The sequence below is a fragment of the Oncorhynchus clarkii genome, chromosome 7, assembly GCF_045791955.1.
Source record: "Oncorhynchus clarkii lewisi isolate Uvic-CL-2024 chromosome 7, UVic_Ocla_1.0, whole genome shotgun sequence".
Lineage (NCBI taxonomy): Eukaryota > Metazoa > Chordata > Actinopteri > Salmoniformes > Salmonidae > Oncorhynchus > Oncorhynchus clarkii.
This window is the reverse complement of record NC_092153.1, coordinates 74799894-74820902: the sequence shown is the minus strand read 5'-3', so window position 1 is coordinate 74820902 and position 21009 is coordinate 74799894. Positions and strand designations below refer to the sequence as shown.

Genomic DNA, 21009 nt, shown 5'->3' with positions numbered 1-21009 from the left:
CATCTACAGTGAATAGAATGTTGAAAGTGATGTCACAATAGGGAGATTTAGAATGTTGAAAAAAGTCCCATGACCGTGGATGAAGATGGACAACATTTAATAGTTTAAAAAGTACATACATTTTTTTTATATGTAAGCAACTCAATCCAGACCAGTCTACATGTTTAAGTGGCATTTGTAGCTTAAATGCTGTAAGAGGAGTCGTGTTCCTAATAATAAAAATAATGCATTTGTCAAAGATTTAAAGTGGGGACTCTGCTTCGCAAGGAAAATTCAATTGATATTCTTAAAACTTAAATTGAAAATGACGCTATCGCTGCTTCCTGTTGACAAGGCATTTTGAGTCAAGTGGTTCGCCAACATGGTAAGTGTAATGCAACACTTTTTTTGTTAATCCCTTCCTTCGATATTACGCTAAAATCAGTAGAACAGGGGGCAGATGTTTGGGGTGTATCGCTGTTTAACACTTCAAAGGCCACACGGAAACTTAGAATAACCTATGCATGGTTGGTTAGCTGAGAACTTGTAGAAGGCTTATATTATCACGACTCAGGATATGCAGACACAGGAGGCGGATAGTACAGTTCTCAGATATTTATTGTAAACACGGGCATGCAAAGGGCAGGTTGAGGACAGGCAGGAGTTCATGATCAGGTCAGAGTCAGGCAGGTACAGGACAGCAGGCAGGCTCGGGGTCAGGGCAGGCAGAATAGTCAGAACCGGGAAAACAACTAGGAAACAGAACTTGAGAAAAAGGAAGACCGGAAAGCACGCTGGTAAGACCTGACAAGACGAACTGGCAACAGACAAACGGAGAACACGGGTAGAAATATAACGGGATATTGGGAAGATGGTCGACACCTGGAGGGGGTCGAGACGAGCACAAAGACAGGTGAAACAGATCAGGGTGTGGCATAAATACGTATTTTGGAATGTCCAATGTTGATTTCAAGAGGCTGCCATCACGGAAAAGGGAACAGACTACTTTTTCTGTTAACTTAAAATAATCACGACGCGGCACAGGATCTCAACAGTGACAACGGTTGACTGCTGTTTTAAGTTTAAGTTTGACCGTGAAATCCATGTATTGGTGTGTGGCCAGCAACCTTTTATAGAGCTACCACCCCGAATTGTCCGTGCCATTTCATTAACTCTGCGTTCTAAGTCCTGAGCATCCCAGGGTGTGTGACTAAATCAATGGTACAAAACCAAATATATTTATCTATTTTAAGCAATCAATCTTACATGCTGACCAGACCGTCGCGTGCGTTACAAAATAAATGAACACATACATGTTGTTCAATCATTGCAACAACATTGTTCACCAGCGTCTGCGTTGCCAGGCGCTGAAATAGAACTTGGTTCTATTTGTGACACTCGATGCGCTGCAAGTCATGCTTCTCCTCATAGTTTTTTAGGAGCATGTTCCCACATGGGTGATTGAAAGAAACTAAGGTCTACACTCCAGGCCAGTCGATTGTGGTAATGCACCTTAAAGTTGGTTGCCAACCACCATATAAAGCCCAAAGATGAATAAGAAGAACCCTTATTATTAATTGTCGGAGTAGAGCACTTTGTGCATGTCAGGTAAAATAACAACCCAATGTTTATATCCCAGGACAATAGCCACAGCAAGCTAGCTAGCTATATTACCATAAATGTTTAATGCTTTTTGACCTGTCCCCAAATTAATATAATTGGTTCAGAGTTTGTGTTGATATTTCAACCTGCGTGTCCCTAATCGCGTCTGGTGTGGGGCCACAAAATCAACGCACGTGTGCGGTCTGGTCAGCATGTTATGTCATGATGACTATAAACTTTTATACTAACGTCAGCAATCTGAGGTAAAAAGCATGTGTAATTCCACTCCATTTTTATGGGGTGAAAATGCAAGCTTGTGTAAGGTAGTAACACAAACTGTCCACATTTTTAAGGAAATTAGCACAATATACAATAACTGAATATGGCAAAGTAATTTGACATGCCAATTTAAGATGATAGTGTATTGCAACAACAATATAATTCTCTTTTAAAAATGCATTTAAAAATGCTCTCAAACACAGTTTAACCGAGTGCTCTAGACTAGAGCGTATTGGCTGCACAGCCTGAATGTTTGATGTTCCTTGTATTAGTGGTCTGTACAGGATATACGTGGTACCATCCAATAAAATGCTTACTCGCAGGTTCCTTCTCAACAATGCCATAATAGTAGATAAGAATACGAACACAAAGTAAATGGCATAGTAGAATAGAATAAACATTTTCTCGAAAGCTTTTAACTCAATTTATAGTCACATTTTTATGTGTTTCGGGGATTGGAGGGCAAGTGTTTTATTATTATTGCTAAATAATGCAAAATAATGCATAATGTAAGAGTCTGGTAGCAGCAGTTGTGGCGTGTGTGGATGAGTGTACTGTATATCTGCGTGAGTCCATGTGTGGAGAGTCCGTGCAGGTGGTCAGTCCAGTTCAAGTGTGATTTTGGCACTCAGTGAAGCCCTTTCTGTCAGCATTCCATTCAGATCATTCTGGAAATAACAGGCCGAGGCTCTCTTCAGTTCAATGTTAACTTGTTATATATCTAGCGCCTATGCACAGCGTTCGTCTACTTCAAATGTGCCTTATCACGCATAGTTCGCCTTTGACATATTTTGACTTTTCAAGCTACATGAAAAGGTCATTCGGAAAGTATTCAGACCCCTTGACTTTTTCTACATTTTGTTCCAGCCTTATTCTAAAATGGATTAGATCGTTTCCCCCCCTCAATCTACACACAATACCCCATAATGATAAAGTGAAAACAGGTTTTTTAATTTTTGGGAAACTTATGTACATTTTGTATAAGTATTCAGACCCTTTACTTAGTACTTTGTTGAAGCACCCTTGGCAGAGACTCTAGCCTCAAGTCTTCTTGGGTATGATGCTACAAGCTTGGCACACCAGTATTTGGGGAGTTTCTCACATTCTTCTCTGCAGATCCTCTCAAGCTCTGTCAGATTGGATGGGGAGCGTCACTGCACAGCTATTTTCAGGTCTCTCCAGAGATGTTCGATTGGGTTCAAGTCCGGGCTCTGGCTGGGCCACTCAAGAACATTCAGAGACTTTTCCTGAAGCCACTTCTGCGTTGTCTTGGCTGTGTGCTTAGGGTTGTTGTCCTGTTGGCAGGTGAACCATCACCCCACCATCACCCCTGAGCACTCTGGAGCACGTTTTCATCAAGGATCTTTCTGTACTTTGCTTTGTTCCTCTTTCCCTCGATCCTGACTAGTCTCCCAGTCCCTGCCGCTGAAAACCATCCCCGCAGCATGACGCTGCCACCACCATGCTTCACCATAGGGATGGTGCCAGGTTTCCTCCAGATGTGACCCTTGGCATTGAAGCCACAGAGTTCAATCCTGGTTTCATCAGACCAGAGAATCTTGTTTCTCATGGTCTGAGAGTCTTAAGGTGCCTTTTGGCAAACTCCAAGTGGGCTGTCATGTGCCTTTTACTTTCTGAATGCACTGTATGTCCACCCATGTGAAGTCCATAGATTAGGGCTTAATGAATCTATTTCAATTGACTGATTACCTTATGAACTGTAACTTAGTAAAATCTATTGAATAGTTGCATGTTGCATTTTTATATTTTGTTCAGTATATGTAATGGTTATGGATGTTTTATTAAAGTTACAAACAGCTACAACCAAGTCTGCTTCAGGCTGGAGCCATCAGTCCTCTCTGTAGTTATTCTGACTTAACCCCTCTCTGTATACACAGGTAGCAATCCGACCCAGTAGAAGCGAAGGCCATCACCATGTACTCGGAGTGGAGGTCTCTGCACCTGGTGGTGCAGAGCGACCAGGGCCACCTGAGTGTCCTTCACTCGTACCCTCCGGCAGTTGGGCGCGATGTGGCCAATGCAGTGGTTAAACCCCTGGGGGTGACCCTGAGCACTCCGTCCACTGACAGCCTGCTCAAGACCGACAAAGAGGTAGGCAAAACAGCACAGTTGTTTTGGCAGAGCTGAATCGGATCGGTGTAACTAAGCCATAAGGGTGAAGACTTAGTTTCAAGTTTTAATGTCTCATGCGTGCAAAAGTACAGTGAAATGCCTTTGTTGCAAACTCAAAACCCAGCAATGCAATAATCAATAACAATGTGTTACTAGAAAAAAACATGAGAAATGAGAAGAGGTATGAAGGAAACAATAAGTAAGTAAGCATACTATATACAGGCTTGCCCCCCTCTGTTTCCTGTAGTCCATGATCAGCTCCTTGGTCTTACTGATGTTGAGAGAGAGGTTGTTGTTCTAGCACCACCACGCTCCTCCCTGTAGGCTGAGATTTGACTTGACGTGGCCCAAGTGTTGCGGTGTTCTATTCAAGGGGAATAGAAAGTCAAGTTAGAATACCTATGACTTTCTAAGGTAGTATATTTTTTTCTCTAAGTATGGTGATGGTATTGTCAAGGTCCACTTCATTCATTATTCTATTGAAAAGTAAGCGTTTCTTCCCTCTTTAGCGCCAAGTTCCTCTGACATTGTTTTTGAGGAAATAGGCAGAACATAAGCTACATGACCCTTACACGCCCTTGATGGGCTAGGCTTTTTCTGTCCCTTATTTTTACAAAACCAAGGAGGCTGAACGGTCACCTGCACATTAGAAACTACCTCCTGGTGAATTTTTTTATTTTTTCTTCTTCTGTTTATAACTGCACACTTGACTGAAACACACACCTCCCCCTCTACATTCCATTGTGTTTTCAAATCTATTTTCTCTCTGATTTGTTGCTGGGTGAAAAATAGTCTTTGGCTTTTGTCCCCATTTTTTTGTCTGTACTGCTCACTTCCTCCTCATGTTAGCCTTGTAGCTCGGACAGCCCCAGGTCTCTGGGCTCGCCTGATAACATTGAGAGGATTTCCTGTGTGTCCCCCTGGGGCATTCAACCTCTGCAACTTTATTGACTGTTTCTTCACCCCAGTGGACTACGGCTCCTTGAGCCAGTCCCTGTCCCAGTAGCCATTTAGATAAGGCTTGATTGTAATAGGGCCAGGCGAAGGAAAAATTTAAGCCGTCTGCCAAAGAATGTACGCATGCCCTTACTAAGTGCCTCCTTGTCATTCCTCCTTGTTTTAGTTCGCCTGATAATTCTCTTAACATAGCACTGGGCTCTGTGAGTGCAACTCACACAGTAATGGCCTATAGGGCTTGTGTTTTGTACAACTATCCCATTTTTGAGATGGTAGTATTTTAGGATAATACTGTATTTGGTAGATAAATTGATAGTTCACATAGCGTGGTGGAACCAGCCAAACAGCTGTGTTCACCTTCCTGTTTTGACATGTGACGTGATATTGAATGGTGAACACAGCAAGGCTGGTTCCACCAGGCTCTACTTCACCTACCTTTCAAAGTTAGATGACCCATCCCTTTACCCCTGTGTTTGAAACGATTTAATTTCACAACAATCATCATAATTAGGCCTAAACACTTTTCTTTTTAACTCAATGCTCAAATAGGCCATCTTTATTTTGATTCACTTTCAAGTGATAAAACATTCATCCATCTTGTCCCCATCTATTCAGCAATCACTGACATCTGACTGTCCCCGTCTATTCAGCAATCACTGACATCTGACTGTCCCCGTCTATTCAGCAATCACTGACATCTGACTGTCCCCGTCTATTCAGCAATCACTGACATCTGACTGTCCCCGTGTATTCAGCAATCACTGACATCTGACTGTCCCCGTCTATTCAGCAATCACTGACATCTGACTGTCCCCGTCTATTCAGCAATCACTGACATCTGACTGTCCCCGTGTATTCAGCAATCACTGACATCTGACTGTCCCCGTCTATTCAGCAATCACTGACATCTGACTGTCCCCGTCTATTCAGCAATCACTGACATCTGACTGTCCCCGTGTATTCAGCAATCACTGACATCTGACTGTCCCCGTGTATTCAGCAATCACTGACATCTGACTGTCCCCGTGTATTCAGCAATCACTGACATCTGACTGTCGAGCTTGTCCCCGTGTATCCACCTCTTTCTAACAACATAGTTCTCTGTGATTGACAGGTGAAGTGGACGATGGAGGTGCTGTGCTACGGCCTGACTCTGCCTCTGGACGGGGACACGGTCAAGCTGTGCGTGGACGTCTACACTGACTGGATCATGGCGCTGATCACTCCTCGCGACTCCATCCCCCAGCCCATCGTCAAGGAGCCCAACCTCTACGTGCAGACCATCCTCAAACACCTCTACAACCTCTTCATGCCCAGGTACAAGCTGTGTGTCTGTTGTCTCCGCTCTATCTAGCCGCTAACTGTGTGTCTCCGCTCTAGCAAGCCGCTAACTGTATGTCTCCGCTCTAGCAAGCCGCTAACTGTGTGTCTCCGCTCTAGCTAGCCGCTAACTGTGTGTCTCCGCTCTAGCTAGCCGCTAACTGTGTGTCTCCGCTCTAGCTAGCCGCTAACTGTGTGTCTCCGCTCTAGCTAGCCGCTAACTGTGTGTCTCCGCTCTAGCTAGCCGCTAACTGTGTGTCTCCGCTCTAGCTAGCCGCTAACTGTGTGTCCCCGCTCTAGCTAGCCGCTAACTGTGTGTCCCCGCTCTAGCTAGCCGCTAACTGTGTGTCCCCGCTCTAGCTAGCCGCTAACTGTGTGTCTCCGCTCTAGCAAGCCGCTAACTATGGGGTATCTTATGTAATGTTCTACATTACAACGTCTTGACCTTAAGGCTCCAACCTCTAAGTTGCAGTACATTGCTTATGCAAAATGGTAATTCCAAATAGGGACAGATACCCTTCATTAGTTCATCAAAGCAAACTGCAAGGCTTGGAGAGAACGGGAGTATGGAAGAGGGAATGGTCAATGGAGTGTTTATTACAGACTTCTCTTTATAAAAGTGGTCTTTAACTCGCTCTATTACCTCCCTCCTCTCTCAGGCCAGAGCACTACAGCCCCATGCACTTCCGCTTGTGCCAACAGGTGCTGACGGCAGTGTTGAAGCTGGCCAGGGAGTCGGGCAGCGGCATGGCCCGGGAGACCTGGGAGGTGTTGCTGCTCTTCCTGCTGCGCATCAATGACACTCTGCTAGCCCCGCCCACTGTTGGAGGTCAGTCCATCAGAACAGATGCAATTAGGCTGCCTTTATACAGGCAGCCCAATTCTGACCTTTTGCCCAATTATCATCAACATCTGATCTGATTGGTCAGAAGACCAATTAGTGGAAAAATATCAGAATTGGGCTGCCTTTGTGAAAGCAGCCTTTGATACTTTTCGTAGTGTCGTGAGGAACTTCTCACATCCACTAAGTCAAATTTCTACTTGGTCTTCCATTGATATGAATGCATAACTAATAGGTAGATGTTAGGATTTGTCCCATAATGATTTTGGCTTTGACTAACATTTGATTTTGACTTTGTTGCTAACATGACTATTTAGTTCTAAATGAAGACGTGTTGTTCTTTCTCATATGCTATTTTATGCACCTAGAACACCTAGAAATGTTGGATGATGAGTATTCACCCATTCTTCCTATTCAAAGTTACTAACCCCTGGTCCCCATCTCTCTCAGGTGGGATTGCGGAGAAGCTGGCTGAGAAGCTGATCAGCGTTCTGTTTGAGGTGTGGTTCATGGCCTGCACACGCTGCTTCCCCACACCGCCCTACTGGAAGACGGCCAGGGAGATGCTGGCCAACTGGAGGCACCACCCGCCCGTGGTGGAGCAGTGGAGCAAGGTTATCGCTGCTCTCACTTCCAGGTAGCCAAACCCTGTGTTTGCAGGCTTTTGTTTAAGCGCAGCGCTCAAACACATATGGGTCCCGTTCAGTAGGACGTAACGTTTTTAAACAAATGTGAGTGCTCAAGTTCAGGTAGGACAAACTAGTTGGATTACAGTCTTTTTCTCTCAGCAGTCAATTCTAGATATTAAATGTTTGTTAATGTTCAGATAAGAAATGGAAGGTGTAAATGTGTAACGTAAATGTTCTGTTTTGGTACAGACTGTTACGGTTCACCTACGGTCCGTCCTTCCCTCCGTTCAAAGTCCTAGAGGAGGACGCCAACCTCATCCCTATTGAGATGGACAACGACTGTGTGGCTCAGACCTGGTTCCGCTTTCTGCACATGCTGAGGTGAGTTCCACACAGCTAGCTCTCTGGGTCTGTATCACAGAATGGGAGTTGTTACTGTTACACCTGGACTGGATTCAGTATAAATACTCCCCGATGACCTCATTTTAGTATAATAAAATAATACTGGGATGACTTTTGGATCATCATCCGAGACGGATCACACTGTTTGTTCTCTTTTGGTGAAGAACGTCAAACATCACATTTTATGTCACATGCGCTGAATACAACAGGTGTAGAGACCTTACAGTGAAATGCTTACTTACAGGCTCTAACCAAAAATGCAGTTTTAAGAAAATACCTATAATTTTTATTTAAAGTAAATGATAAGAATAACAAATTATTACCTGATCATACTGGATGGACCTCACACTTTATTTTATTTTTATCCAAAGGTACAAGAAAATTATTTTAGACTGCACCCCCAGATGATCTAAGAAATTGATCTGGGAACATATTGTTGTGAATAATCTATTAGGCTACATCAATTTAACTGTTACGCTCTCGTGGCTGGGTTGTGGAGAGAAATAACATGCTCAGGACCCATTTTGTCACCAATGTTAAAAGTCCCCCCTCCTGCTCCTTCTCTTGCAGTAACCCAGTGGACCTCAGCAGCCCTCTGACGGTCAGCTCCACGCCAAAATTCCAGGAGCAGCTGCTGGGGGTGACCGGCGTGCCCCAGGAGGTGATCCAGCATCACCCCTGCCTCAAGCAGCTGCCCCAGATCTTTTTCAGGGCCATGAGGGGGGTCAGTTGCCTGGTGGATGCCTTCCTGGGTAAGACTACCTCATCTCACCTTAGCGGTGCTTTTTCTTCATACTGTTACATTTGACTTTGGCAATTAATGTACTGTAGATCTGGGCCCATATTCACAAAGCGTCTCAGAGTAGGAGTGCTGATCTAGGATCAAGTTTTCCTTTATATATCATAATAAGATGACATCGACAGGGGGGGGACCTGTTTCCAGATCAGCATTCCTTACTCCGAGACGATTTCTGAATATGGGTCCTTAAAAATTGTATAGGTGTGATAGTAGTTCCATCTTGTTCGCTGACAGGCTAGCTGGAGATTTTGCTATATTTCTTCCACCGATCCAATCCCTTCAGATCAAGTTGTCGTGTTATTGCTGGAGCACTTCTAACCAAGACATCATGTACATATTTCCTCCCCTCTAGGTGTCGGGGTCGCAAAGAGAGAGATTCGAGAGAAACTGCCCTCTTATGGTACTTAATAAACTGTGTCTTTGTCATTCAAATGAAGGGTGGAAGGGCTCTGATTTTGTTGACGTTGATCATGGAAAGATGTCATTTGACTTAGTACCACCTTGATTTTATGACCAGCAACGACTAAAGGGTTTTGTAAATGGGTTGACCCACCACCTTGTCCTATCTTTTTTACTGGCTTTTCAACAAGAACCAGCCATTTTCAATTGAAAAGAGCTTTTTATTGTAATTTTCTCCTTTCATTTCTCTACTGCCTTGTGCCCATTGTGCTACACCAGGGCTCTCCAACCCTGTTCCTGGAGAGCTACCGTCCTGTAGGTTTTCATTCCAACCCTTACCCTCCTGATATCTCTCCAGGAACATGGTTGGACTGCCCTGGTCTACACCTCCCAACAGTCTTAGACTTCAACCATGTTTGTACTTCTGAAATCAAGCAGACCTCTTTGCATTTTGGCCCTATACTTTATCGAAGCACTGTAACGCAGGGTATATACTTCCCTAAATCTCTTGACATCCCCATGTTTAAAGAAACTGGAGCACATACATTTGAAGTAGTGTTGCAAGCTAGAAAAAATGTATCTTTTGGTTAATAGTAGTAGACGCTCGTTTTGAAAATCACAGACCATTTATTAGCTATGTGGACAATTGTGTTACAGCACACAAACACAGAATGTCTTTAATAAATACCTACTCTAACTCATTGAGCGATAATTTGGCCCAACAACTAAACCTACATTTTGTGTTTCAGCTTTTTTGTCATTTTCCTGTTCTTTAAAAAAAAACACTTGTTCTAGTTTCTTCTTATTCCCCAGAAACAGCACTAGTGTCTCTCTCCCCGTCAGGAGTGACAGTTTCTCCTAGGAGCAATATACGTGACAGACTTCCCTCTCTAGGTACACTACTAAACCGGACCTAATCAAATCCAATCATTAACATTGCACAAGAGTCTATTTGCATAACAAACAGGATTTCCTATAACGGTGTTTGGGCATAAGACAAAAAGGTGCCACACTTCCAGTCATGAAAAACAACATACTCGTAGGCATCTATGAAGGAAAAAAACATTCACTGTTTCAGAATGAGAAACTGCCAAAGCTGTTTTTGATTCTTCATTTCGATCGATGGCCGTGTCCACTTGCCAAAAATAACAGGTGAATGTTGTCATGGTTGGTTGGTTGGCATTCTGATATTCCAAGCTGTACTTTGACCACGTTCTTTCCCTCAGGTGCCGCCGTGTCTAGGAACAATTTCCGAGAAAGGCTTCATTCCATTCCCTCCTATGGTACTCTGTAGTTGTCTGCTCCCAAACAATCATAAAGGGAGCTGAATACGTTTTGATGGATTTGCTGGGGTTGGCAAAAAGCTGATTTGTGTGGTGAAAGTAGCTGGTGCATGCACTTAAAGGGCAACGCCACCACTTTTAAACTTTTCCTTATCTCCAGCTCAATACTAGTGTCAACATATGTGAAAATTACGCTTCTGTAGAAACTAATATGAAGTTACGAAAAGTTCTAACCGAGGACATCATAAAAAGTTTAAACATTTTAAACTGTAATTTTCACAGTAAATCTATTAGATTCACAGTGATGTGGAGAGCAAAAAAACACCCTCCCTTGGACTAGAAACTTGTTGCCGGTTTTGAAAATCACAATTCTTTTACATCACACTGTGATGTCACAGAGAACCTTGTTTTTTTCATCATATATTTTTAATCAGTTAGAAACGTGCTGGTATCACATGTGAACACTGGTTTGGTGCTGGAGATGATGATGATTAAGAGGTTGAAAAGTGGTGGAAATGCCCTTTTTAAGCTGCTGTGTCAAACAATTGAATCCATAATCACTTACAGGACAGCAGTATCAAACTGTCTCAATCCGGAAAACCTCACTTCCCTACTCCTGTATTTTGGGCCTTTCTAAATAGGCTCGTAGTAGAAAAGCTTACACATTTTGCAGCATTGGCCTACTAGTAATTACCCTCGCTTTGACTATTATTGTAGTATTTTAGTAACACTTGAATTGAAGCAGCCTTTCATGATTATGTCAATAGAATTGCATAATGGATGATAAAGCAAGGTATGACTGTTTATGACAATCAAACCTGCTCGTATCGTTCCTTATCAACCACAAAATAGATTTGATCAACTTTGAAACTTATAATCGAGATAATTGGTTGGGAAAAGGGTTGTCCTCTTTCATGGCCTGTTTGGAGAGATATTGTGTAGTGTGTGTGGCAGCATCACCATGGCAATGTATGTCAAGTTGCTTCAAGACTTGTGTTTTAAAAAAACATCCTTGTTAGATTAGCTAGCAAACCCACTAAACGGACCATACAGTCCAATTAGCATCTGCAGCAGTTTAGTGCACCATGTTGCATCATCAACACTGAATTCTGTGAAATCAATCAAATATATTTCTAAAGCCTTTTTTACATCAGCAGATGTCACAAAGTGCTGTACAGAAACCCAGTTTACCTATAAATTGTTTTGGGCTTCACTGAAAATTGCAGGAATAGGTTTAGAGGGTCTGATCCATGTGGTAATGTGAAGCACTCACCCAATCAATGCCTGAGTTTACTGTATCAGTGTGGACAGTAAGTATATGCATGCATGTATGTATCTGTTTTGACAGACTGAGCCAAGCATCTGAATAAGTAGTGTTGTCAATCAAAATTGTCCGTTTAGCCGCCCCAAGGCTATGAAGCTAAAATGTGACATTGGGAAACTCGATCGATCTATTGTGGTGTGGGTTTTTCTCTTAAAATATGTGTATACTTATTTCTATGTATTTTTTTTTTTTACATTGTTCCTTATCTGTGGTGAGTATCCCCCTGCAAAGAAGATGTATCCACATCACATGGCTTGTGCATTTTGATCTGGTATCTTTTTCTCTTGTGGAGGAAGGGTGAACCTCAAAGATGATGAGCTGCCAATGTTGACGTTACTAACATCCTCCCTGATCCGAGTGGCGCTTGTAACCAAAATATGGGTGGAGGGGGAATGGGACTCCATTGGTCCTCGCTGTTTTCACCTGAAACACCAGAATGTCCTCTGATGTCCTCCGCTCTCTTTCTCCCTCAGGTATCTCCCGCCCCCGGTCGGACAGTGCCCCACCCACCCCTGTCAACAGACTGAGCGTACCGCCGCCTCCCACCACCAGCAACACCACGCCCCCTCACAGCCGCCGCAACAAACCCACGGGGGTCATCAAGACGGCCAGTAAAACCTCCACAGTAAGTTCCTACACCAGAGTTGTTTTTTCCTCAGATCGCCCATTTGTATCAGAGTAAAATGCGAGAAATACAGCATCCCTTTGCCAAATAAACCTCAGACGATCATAAATATTAATGTCCCTGAATATTCATATTCTTACTATGCCCATTTGACAGTTAATTCATTCCTGGTTATCCCCTACCCTCCTACCCATCCAGGCGAGCATGACGCACCAACCCAAAGTGTCCTACCAGCCGTCCTCCACCTCTCCCTTGTCCAGCCCCAACCTGACCAGCTCTGAGCCCCGGCCGCTGCCCGCCCCCACCAGGCCCAAGGTCAACAGTGTCCTCAATCTGTTTGGCCAGTGGCTGTTTGACGCCGCGCTGGTGCACTGCAAGCTCCACACAGGCCTGAGCCGAGACAACAGCTTGACTGGTAAGGTCAGGGTCGGATGTTAAGTGTCAAAAACTGGTTTGACTTGTATTGTTTGCGTCTCAATAGTCTAAAGTTGCTTCCGCTCTCCTTTATCGTCTCCTCTTATTTAGCTGTGAAAAATCAGGCCAGGGATGTTGAGAAACATTATCATAGAAATATAATACCTAGAACAATTCCTACTACACTGGCTCTGATGCCGTCAGATGTGGCAGGGCTTGCAAACTATTACGGACTACAAAGAGAAACCCCGCCGCGAGCTGCCCAGTGACGCGAACCTACCAGACGAGCTAAATGCCTTTTATGCTCTCTTCGAGGCAAGCAACACTGAAGCATGCATGAGAGCACCAGCTGTTCCAGACGACTGATCACGCTCTCAGTAGCCGATGTGAGCAATACCTTTTAAACAGGTAAATATTTGCAAGGCTACGGGGCCAGACAGATTACCAGGGCATGTACTCAGGGCATGTACTCAGGGCATGTACTCAGGGCATGTACTCGGGGCATGCGCGGACCAACTGACAAGTGTCTTCACTGACATTTTCAATGTCTCCCTGACCAAATCTGTAATATCCACGTTTCAAGCAGACCACCATAGTCCCTGTGACCAAGAATGCGAAGGTAACCTGCCTAAATGACTACCGCCCCTTAGCACTCACGTCGGTAGCCATGAAGTGCTTTGAAAGGCTGGTCATGCCTCACATTAACGTCATCATCCTAGACCCACTCCAATTTGCATACCACCCCAACAGATCCACAGATGACGCAATCTCAATTGTACTCCACACTGCTGTTTTCCACCTGGCCATTCTCACCTATGTGAGAATGCTGGTCATTGACTACAGCTCTGCGTTCAACACCATAGTGCCCTCAAAGCTCATCACTAAGCTAAGGACTCTGGGACTAAACGCTTCCCTCAGCAACTGGATCCTGGACTTCCTGACGGGCCTCCCCCAGGTGGTAAGGGTAGGCGACAACACATCTGCCTCGCTGATCCTCAACACCAGGTTCCCTCGGGCACGTGCTTAGTTCCCTTCTGTACTTCCTGTTCACCCACGACTGCGTGGCCTATCATGACTCAAACACCATCAAGTTTGCTGACGACACAACGGTAGTAGGCCTGATCACCGACAATGATGAGACAACCTATAGGGTGCCAGGACCACAACCTATCCCTCAGTGTGCTCAAGACAAATGAGATGATTGTGGACTACAGAAAAAAGTAGGCCGAACAGGCCCCCATTTAACATAGACGGGGCTGTAGTGGATCGTGTCGAGAGTTTCAAGTTCTTTGGTGTCCTCATCACCAACAAACTATCATGGTCCAAACACACCAAGACAGTCGTAAAGGGCACGACAACACCTTTTCCCCCTCAGGAGACTGAAAATATTTGGTTTGGGTTCTCAGATCATCAAAAAGTACAGCTGCACCATCAAGAGCATCCTGACCGGTTGCATCACTGCCTGGTATGGCAACTGCTCGGCATCCGACCATAAGGCACTACAGAGGGTAATGCGTACGGACCACTGTGGCCAAGCTTCCTGTTATCCAGGATCGAAATACCAGCTGTGTAAGAGGAAGACCCAAAAAATTGTCAGAGACTCCAGTCACCCAAGTCTTAGACTGTTCTCTCTGCTACTGCACGGCAAGCGGTACCGGAGTGCCAAGTCTAGGTCCAAGGGGCTCCTTAACAGCTTCTACCATGACGCTATAAAACTCCTGAACAATTAATCAAATGTCCAACCGGCCTGTCAAGGCAAGTGGTGATTACTTTAAATATAAAATATATATTTAGAATAATAGTAGTGATTTATTTCAGCTTTTATTTCTTTCATCACATTCCCAGTGGGTCAAGTTTACATACACTCAATTAGTATTTGGCAGCATTGCCTTTAAATTGTTTAACTTGGGTCAAATGTTTTGAGTAGCTTCCCACAATAAGTTGGGTGAATTTTGGCCCATTCCTCCTGACAGAGTTGGTGTAACTGAGTCAGGTTTGTAGGCCTCCTTGCTCGCACACGCTTTTTCATTTCTGGCCACACATTTTCTATAGGATTGAGGTCAGGGCTTTGTGATAGCAACTCCAATACCTTGACTTTGTTGTCCTTAAGCCATTTTGCCACAACTTTGGAAGTATGCTTGGGGTCATTGTCCATTTGGAAGACCCATTTGCGACCAAGCTTCAACTTCCTGACTGATGTCTTGAGATGTTGCTTTAATATATCCACACAGTTTCCCTTCCTCATGATGCCATCTATTTTATGAAGTGCACCAGTCCCTCCTGCAGCAAAGCACCCCCACAACATGATGCTGCCACCCCCGTGCTTCACGGTTGGGATGGTGTGCTTCACGGTTGGGATGGTGTTCTTCGGCTTGCAAGCCTCCCCTTTTTCCTCCAAACAGCTTGGAAAATTGACCAAACAGTTATATTTTTGTTTCATCAGACCAGAGGACATTTCTCCTAAAAGTAGGATCTTTGTCCCCATGTGCAGTTGCAAACCATAGTCTGGCTTTTTTATGCCGGTTTTGGAGCTGTGGCTTCTTCCTTGCTGAGCGGCCTTTCAGGTTATGTCGATATATGACTCGTTTTACTGTGGATATAGATACTTTTGTACCTGTTTCCTCAAGCATCTTCACAAGGTCCTTTGTTGTTGTTCTAGGTTTGATTTGCACCTTTCGCACCAAAGTACGTTAATCTCCAGGGGACAGAACACGTCTCCTTCCTGAGCAGTATGACAGCTGCGTGGTCCCATGGTGTTTATACTTGCGTACTATTGTTTGTACAGATGAACGTGGTACCTCCAGGCGTTTGGAAATTGCTCGCAAGGATGAACCAGACTTGTGGGGGTCTACTATTTTTTTTTTTCTGAGGTCTTGGCTGATTTCTTTTGATTTTACCATGATGTCAAATTTTCTGGAATTTTTCAAACTGTTTAAAGGCATAGTCAACTTAGTGTATGTAAATTTCTGACCCACTGGAATTGTGATACAGTGAATTATAAGTGACATAATCTGTCTGTAAACAATCGTTGGAAAAATGACTTGTGTCATACACAAAGTAGATGTCCTAACTGACTTGCCAAAACTATAGTTTGTTAACAAGAAATGTGTGGAGTTTTAATGACTCCAACCTAAGTGTATGTAAACTTCCGACTGTAGTGCACTACTTTTGATCAGGGCCCATAGCACTTTTTATAGAGTGTAGAGCTTTCATTTTAAAGGGAGTCAGGATAAATCTCCAACCGGCACAGCCAGAAGAGGACTGTCCAAGCCTCAGCCTGGTTCCTCTCTAGGTTTCTTCCTAGGTAGTTTTTCCTAGCCACCGTGCTTCTACACCTGCATTGCTTGCTGTTTGGGGTTTTTGGCTGGCTTTCTGTACAGCACTTTGATATATCAGCTAATGTAGAAGGGCTGTATAAATACATTTGATTTAAAGATAGTAAATATCCTCTGTACCGTTCCATTAGCAAAACGTTTGAAAACATTTCCCAGCTCAACGAGATCTTAGAGGCATCTTTCAGGGGTTTTCTCAGCTCACTGATGTCTTTGATCTTTCAGGGGTTTTCTCAGCTCACTGATGTCTTTGATCTTTCAGGGGTTTTCTGGATCAAAAAGGGGCTTAGGTTGTGTTGGTGGGGCAATGGGCGCAGTCAGGCCGTCAGCGTAGCTGAATTTTTGAGTTTTTTTGTCGATTTTAAGTTTACACTGAGGCGTCCTGTAAAATCGCTTAGGAGGCCTGCCCAAGGTTTTCAATTTCAATCAAATCTCTGTCTTTGGAGAATAACCCCTGCCTTTTGCAAAGTATTTTACATTTTAAAGCAGCTACTTTTTATAACCACTTATTGTAAGTGGCTTCTGCTTTTGACCTAACACATCTTCTCTGTCCTCTCTCGCTCTCCTCTTTCTAATTCCACCTAATTTCTCTATCCCTCCACTTTCTCTCATTTTTCTACCCCCACCCTCTATCCTTTACCATTCCCCATTATTGTGTTTTTTCTCTCTCCTCTACCCCCCTCCCTCCCCCCCCCCTCCCCCATTCTCAGCCCTGGCCACTCAGGCAGGCGTTGAGCCGAGGAGGCAGGGATCCCTGATGTCCACAGACACTATGGTGTCCAACCCCATGTTCGATGCCAACGAGTTCCCCGACAACTATGAGTCGGGCCGGGCCGAGGCCTGTGGAACCCTCTGCAGGATCTTCTGCAGCAAGAAGACCGGCGAGGAGATCCTCCCCGTTTACCTGTCCAGGTACCCACGTGTTTTACGTAGTGTTTCCAAATCCTGGTCCTAAAAGGGTGCACATTTTAGTTTCTGCCCTAGCTTTAACACTAGCTTTAACACATGATTAAATTAATCGACTTGATTTGGGGCAAAACAAGAATATACACCCCTTTGGGACCCCAGGACCAGAGTTATGTGGCTGTTCATCATACTCTAGGTCTGTCTAAAAAGCTCTACTCCGACTAAACCCTTCTCTGTCTCTGCCCCCCCCCCAGGTTCTACATGGTTCTGATTCAGGGCCTTCAGATCTCTGACTACATCTGCCGACCGGTCCTGGCCAGCATCATCCTCAACTCTTCTGCCCTCTTCTGCTCCGACCTGAAGGGCATCAACGTGGTGGTCCCCTACTTCATTTCTGCTCTGGAGAACATCCTCCCTGACCGGTGACTAATGCTACATCTATATTAAAGCTGCCAATATTACAAAAACAAACCAAGAAATTACCTCAAACAGCTAACAAGGTTTTTTCCCCCTTGGAAATCATTGGAAATCATTGCACGCATGATATAACAGAAAAGTATGTATTATAAACAATAACAAATGTGCTGGGGGTGAACAGTGGCAGTGTTTCTCCAAATGCGCATTCCAGCTTTTACGTTTGCTTGCTGAAAGAATAGCTGCTATTGTTATTCCCCCTACATCTCGTTGTTCTAAACTCTCCTGTGCTAATATTGCTTTTACAGCTTTATACAGCTGAAGCATTTTCCTCAGGAAATGTACTTTGCCTAATTAGTCTTATGATGTTTGATAGACAATTAGTCAAATGGTCTGTGTTAAGGACATCTGCATGCATAAGGAGTGCAATGTTGACAGAAATTGGTTCTTAGTTCTTTGGGTGAAGTTTGTCTGTTAGTGTCACACATTTAACAAAACTCACTGTATACGCATGAAAAAAACTTAAATGTCAATGTAAGAAATAGTTTGACGAGTCTTATCAGTGGACAATTGATTGTTGGTTAAATAGGGTATCTGACTGCTGTCTCATTTTTAATGTTTATCATTTGAGTTAAGTGTAACTCCAATAACAAATATTTAAAAGAAGTTAACTAAAGTGGCCAACATTGAACGGAGCCTTACTCCTTTGAATGTTTCATTTGAATTAAATGAAATTGTTCTTTCCCCTCTCCAGAGAGCTGTCAAAGTTTAAGACCTATGTGAACCCCACAGACCTGAGGAGAGCCTCCATCAACATCCTGATGTCCATGCTGCCTCTGCCACACCACTTTGGCAACGTCAAGTCAGAGGTAAACCTGTTACACTCGTCATGAAAGGAACATCAGTCTAAAACCAACGTTTGTCAGATGTTTTCAAACGTCTTCAAGATGCTCAAGAAGTCCCACACCATTAGTTGTGTAGACACAGCTAATATGCCTTATCCCCTAAATTAATAGAAAAAATTAGCACCAAATAAAATGGCATGGTATGGATGGATCTTATAGTTACAATCAATGGATGGTGATTTGGACTTATTTCAATGTTTTGTGTTGTACTGCATTTCTATTGAACTGTCTGTTTTAGTGAACAGTTGCAATGCCCTGTAGTTCTTGACGGTTGTCTAAGTGCAAAGTCAACCACATGTATAATGTGTATGTTCCAGGTGCTCTTGGAGGGCAAGTTCAGCAATGACGACAACTCTCTGCACGACAAGGCTGTCTCCTTCGTCTCCCTCAAGCTGCGATTGGTCAACATCCTAATAGGAGCGCTCCAGACGGAGACGGACCCCACCAACACACAGATGATCCTGGGTTAGTTCATCTTCACTTTCTCTAGCCATTTTTCTTCATTTGACCTTTGGTTGTTTTACAATGAAAGGTGTGTTATAAAATTGAATGTATTATTATTTAATAATAAAGGCAGCGGTCTAAGGCACTGCATCTCAGTGCTTGAGGCGTCACTACAGACCCTGGTTCGATTCCAGGCTGTATCACAACCGGCCGTGATTGGGAGTCTCATAGGGTGGCGCACAATTGGGCCAGCGTCATCCGAGGTTTGGGTTTGGCCGGGGTAGGACGTCATTGTAAATAAGAATTTGTTCATAACTGACTTGTTTAGTTAAATAAAGGTTCATTTAAAAAATTAAGGTTGACTGATTTAGTTGAGGTTTTAATCCTCCTCATTAGGAAACATGGGAAGTGTCTGTACCTTCAACCTGCCAAAACAGTTATCTCTTTTACGTAGTGCAGGATCACCTTGGAATGAACATAATAATGAAGAGCCTTTTCTCTGTACAGGTGCAATGCTCAACATTGTCCAAGACTCTGCTCTCCTGGAGTCCACTGGTGCCCAAGCAGAGGTGGTGAGACCAATGCTTTTGTTCTCCACGTTGTAGAAACGCTCACTCAACCAAAAATAATATAAACTGAACAAAACATGTAGCTAAGAGAGATCTGTAAAACAAATATGTAACCTTTTATTTAACCAGGAAAGAGGTTAGAAACCTGGCAAGAGGTCACCATAAATGTTGTGTTTAAAGGATATTTTACTCAAATGTATTTTGTTCATTAGTCCACAGAGATGTTTTATGTAGACTAATGAACAAAATACTAAAATCTGTTGTTTTTGAGTAGAATATCCCTTTAATGATCTGAGCAGACTGTGACAATGCCACCCCAACAGGGCATTGTGGATGGCAGCAATGCACTGGCCAAGAGCCACAGCAGGAACAACAGTGGCATCAGCAACACCAGCGGGGGCAGCTCTGAAGCCACCACCCCCGACAGAGAGAGGCCCACCCAGGCCCTCCTCCGAGACTACGGTGAGCCCCTTGGAGAATACATTCATGAGCCCTGTTCCAAAATCCAGACTTGTGTTCAAATAATATTTGCTTTCTTGGAGTGTTTCATTGATCATGCTCTGAGTACCAAGTGGGCGGGATATGCACTTTTGAGACTATTCAGTTGGCGCTATTGTGCCAGGGGGAAGCTCAATCGAGGGCAGCTTAAGTATTTTAAAAGAAAATAAATACTGTTTGAACCCATGTCTGCCAAAATCAATCAATCAACCAACCTCTAGCCCTTCCTAGTTACTTAGCCTAGCCCTTCCTAGTTACTTAGCCTAGCCCTTCCTAGTTAGTGACCTCTAGGCCTTCCCAGGTAGTGACCTCGAGCCTTTCCTATTTAGTAAACTAGAGCCCAGGGATCATCAACTGCAGATGTCAAATTGACCACATGAAGCTCAAACAGATAATATTTGACTAAAACGTAATAATTTCATACCTTGCTTACATTTCTATACGATGGGAACGGATTTCCAAAATGTAAATCACTTGGAGCTGATTTCCTGGTGTTTTTACAGTATTTTATGTCCAACAATGGATAAAAAAAAATATATATACAGTGCGTTCAGAAAGTATTCAGACCCCTTCCCTTTTTCCAAATTTTGTTACGTTACAGCCTTATTCTAAAATGGATTAAATAAATGTTTTTCCCTCATTAATCTACACACAATACCTCATAATGCCAAGGCGAAAACCGTTTTTTAAACATTTTTGCAGATGTATTAAAAATAAAAAATAGATATTTACTAGTCCTTGATATTGAGGGAGTTCGGTTAAGTGCACCAGGGCTATGGCCTGTGACACGCACGGGCAAAAGTGGGGTAGAGGAGCGCCCTTCTCAAATCGAACAGTGATCTGCGCCGCATGGTCATTTTGTCTCTCAAATTATACAGCACCAGTCAAAATTTAGGACACACCTACTCATTCAAGGGTTTTTCTTTATTTTTACTATTTTATACATTGTAGAATA

The 21009-nt window shown here is 43.6% G+C and overlaps 1 protein-coding gene across 13 annotated transcripts in view; it reads left to right on the top strand.

Moving 5' to 3' along the window:
- Window positions 1-21009, top strand: part of LOC139413847 (ral GTPase-activating protein subunit beta-like) — a 57815-nt gene that overhangs the window by 4755 nt on the left and 32051 nt on the right. For 8 of the 13 annotated variants that reach the window (XM_071161651.1, XM_071161655.1, XM_071161652.1 and 5 more), the window contains exons 2-15: window positions 3759-3972; window positions 6065-6267; window positions 6930-7099; window positions 7562-7748; window positions 7990-8121; window positions 8713-8894; window positions 12421-12572; window positions 12771-12987; window positions 17029-17230; window positions 17479-17646; window positions 18393-18507; window positions 18861-19008; window positions 19495-19559; window positions 19880-20018. In XM_071161651.1, the coding sequence (XP_071017752.1) occupies window positions 3796-3972; window positions 6065-6267; window positions 6930-7099; window positions 7562-7748; window positions 7990-8121; window positions 8713-8894; window positions 12421-12572; window positions 12771-12987; window positions 17029-17230; window positions 17479-17646; window positions 18393-18507; window positions 18861-19008; window positions 19495-19559; window positions 19880-20018 (2257 nt within the window). In that variant the 5' untranslated portion in view covers window positions 3759-3795. The remainder of the gene's footprint in view (window positions 1-3758; window positions 3973-6064; window positions 6268-6929; window positions 7100-7561; window positions 7749-7989; window positions 8122-8712; window positions 8895-12420; window positions 12573-12770; window positions 12988-17028; window positions 17231-17478; window positions 17647-18392; window positions 18508-18860; window positions 19009-19494; window positions 19560-19879; window positions 20019-21009) is intronic. The other 5 variants (XM_071161654.1, XM_071161656.1, XM_071161653.1 and 2 more) reach the window with 1 other exon arrangement.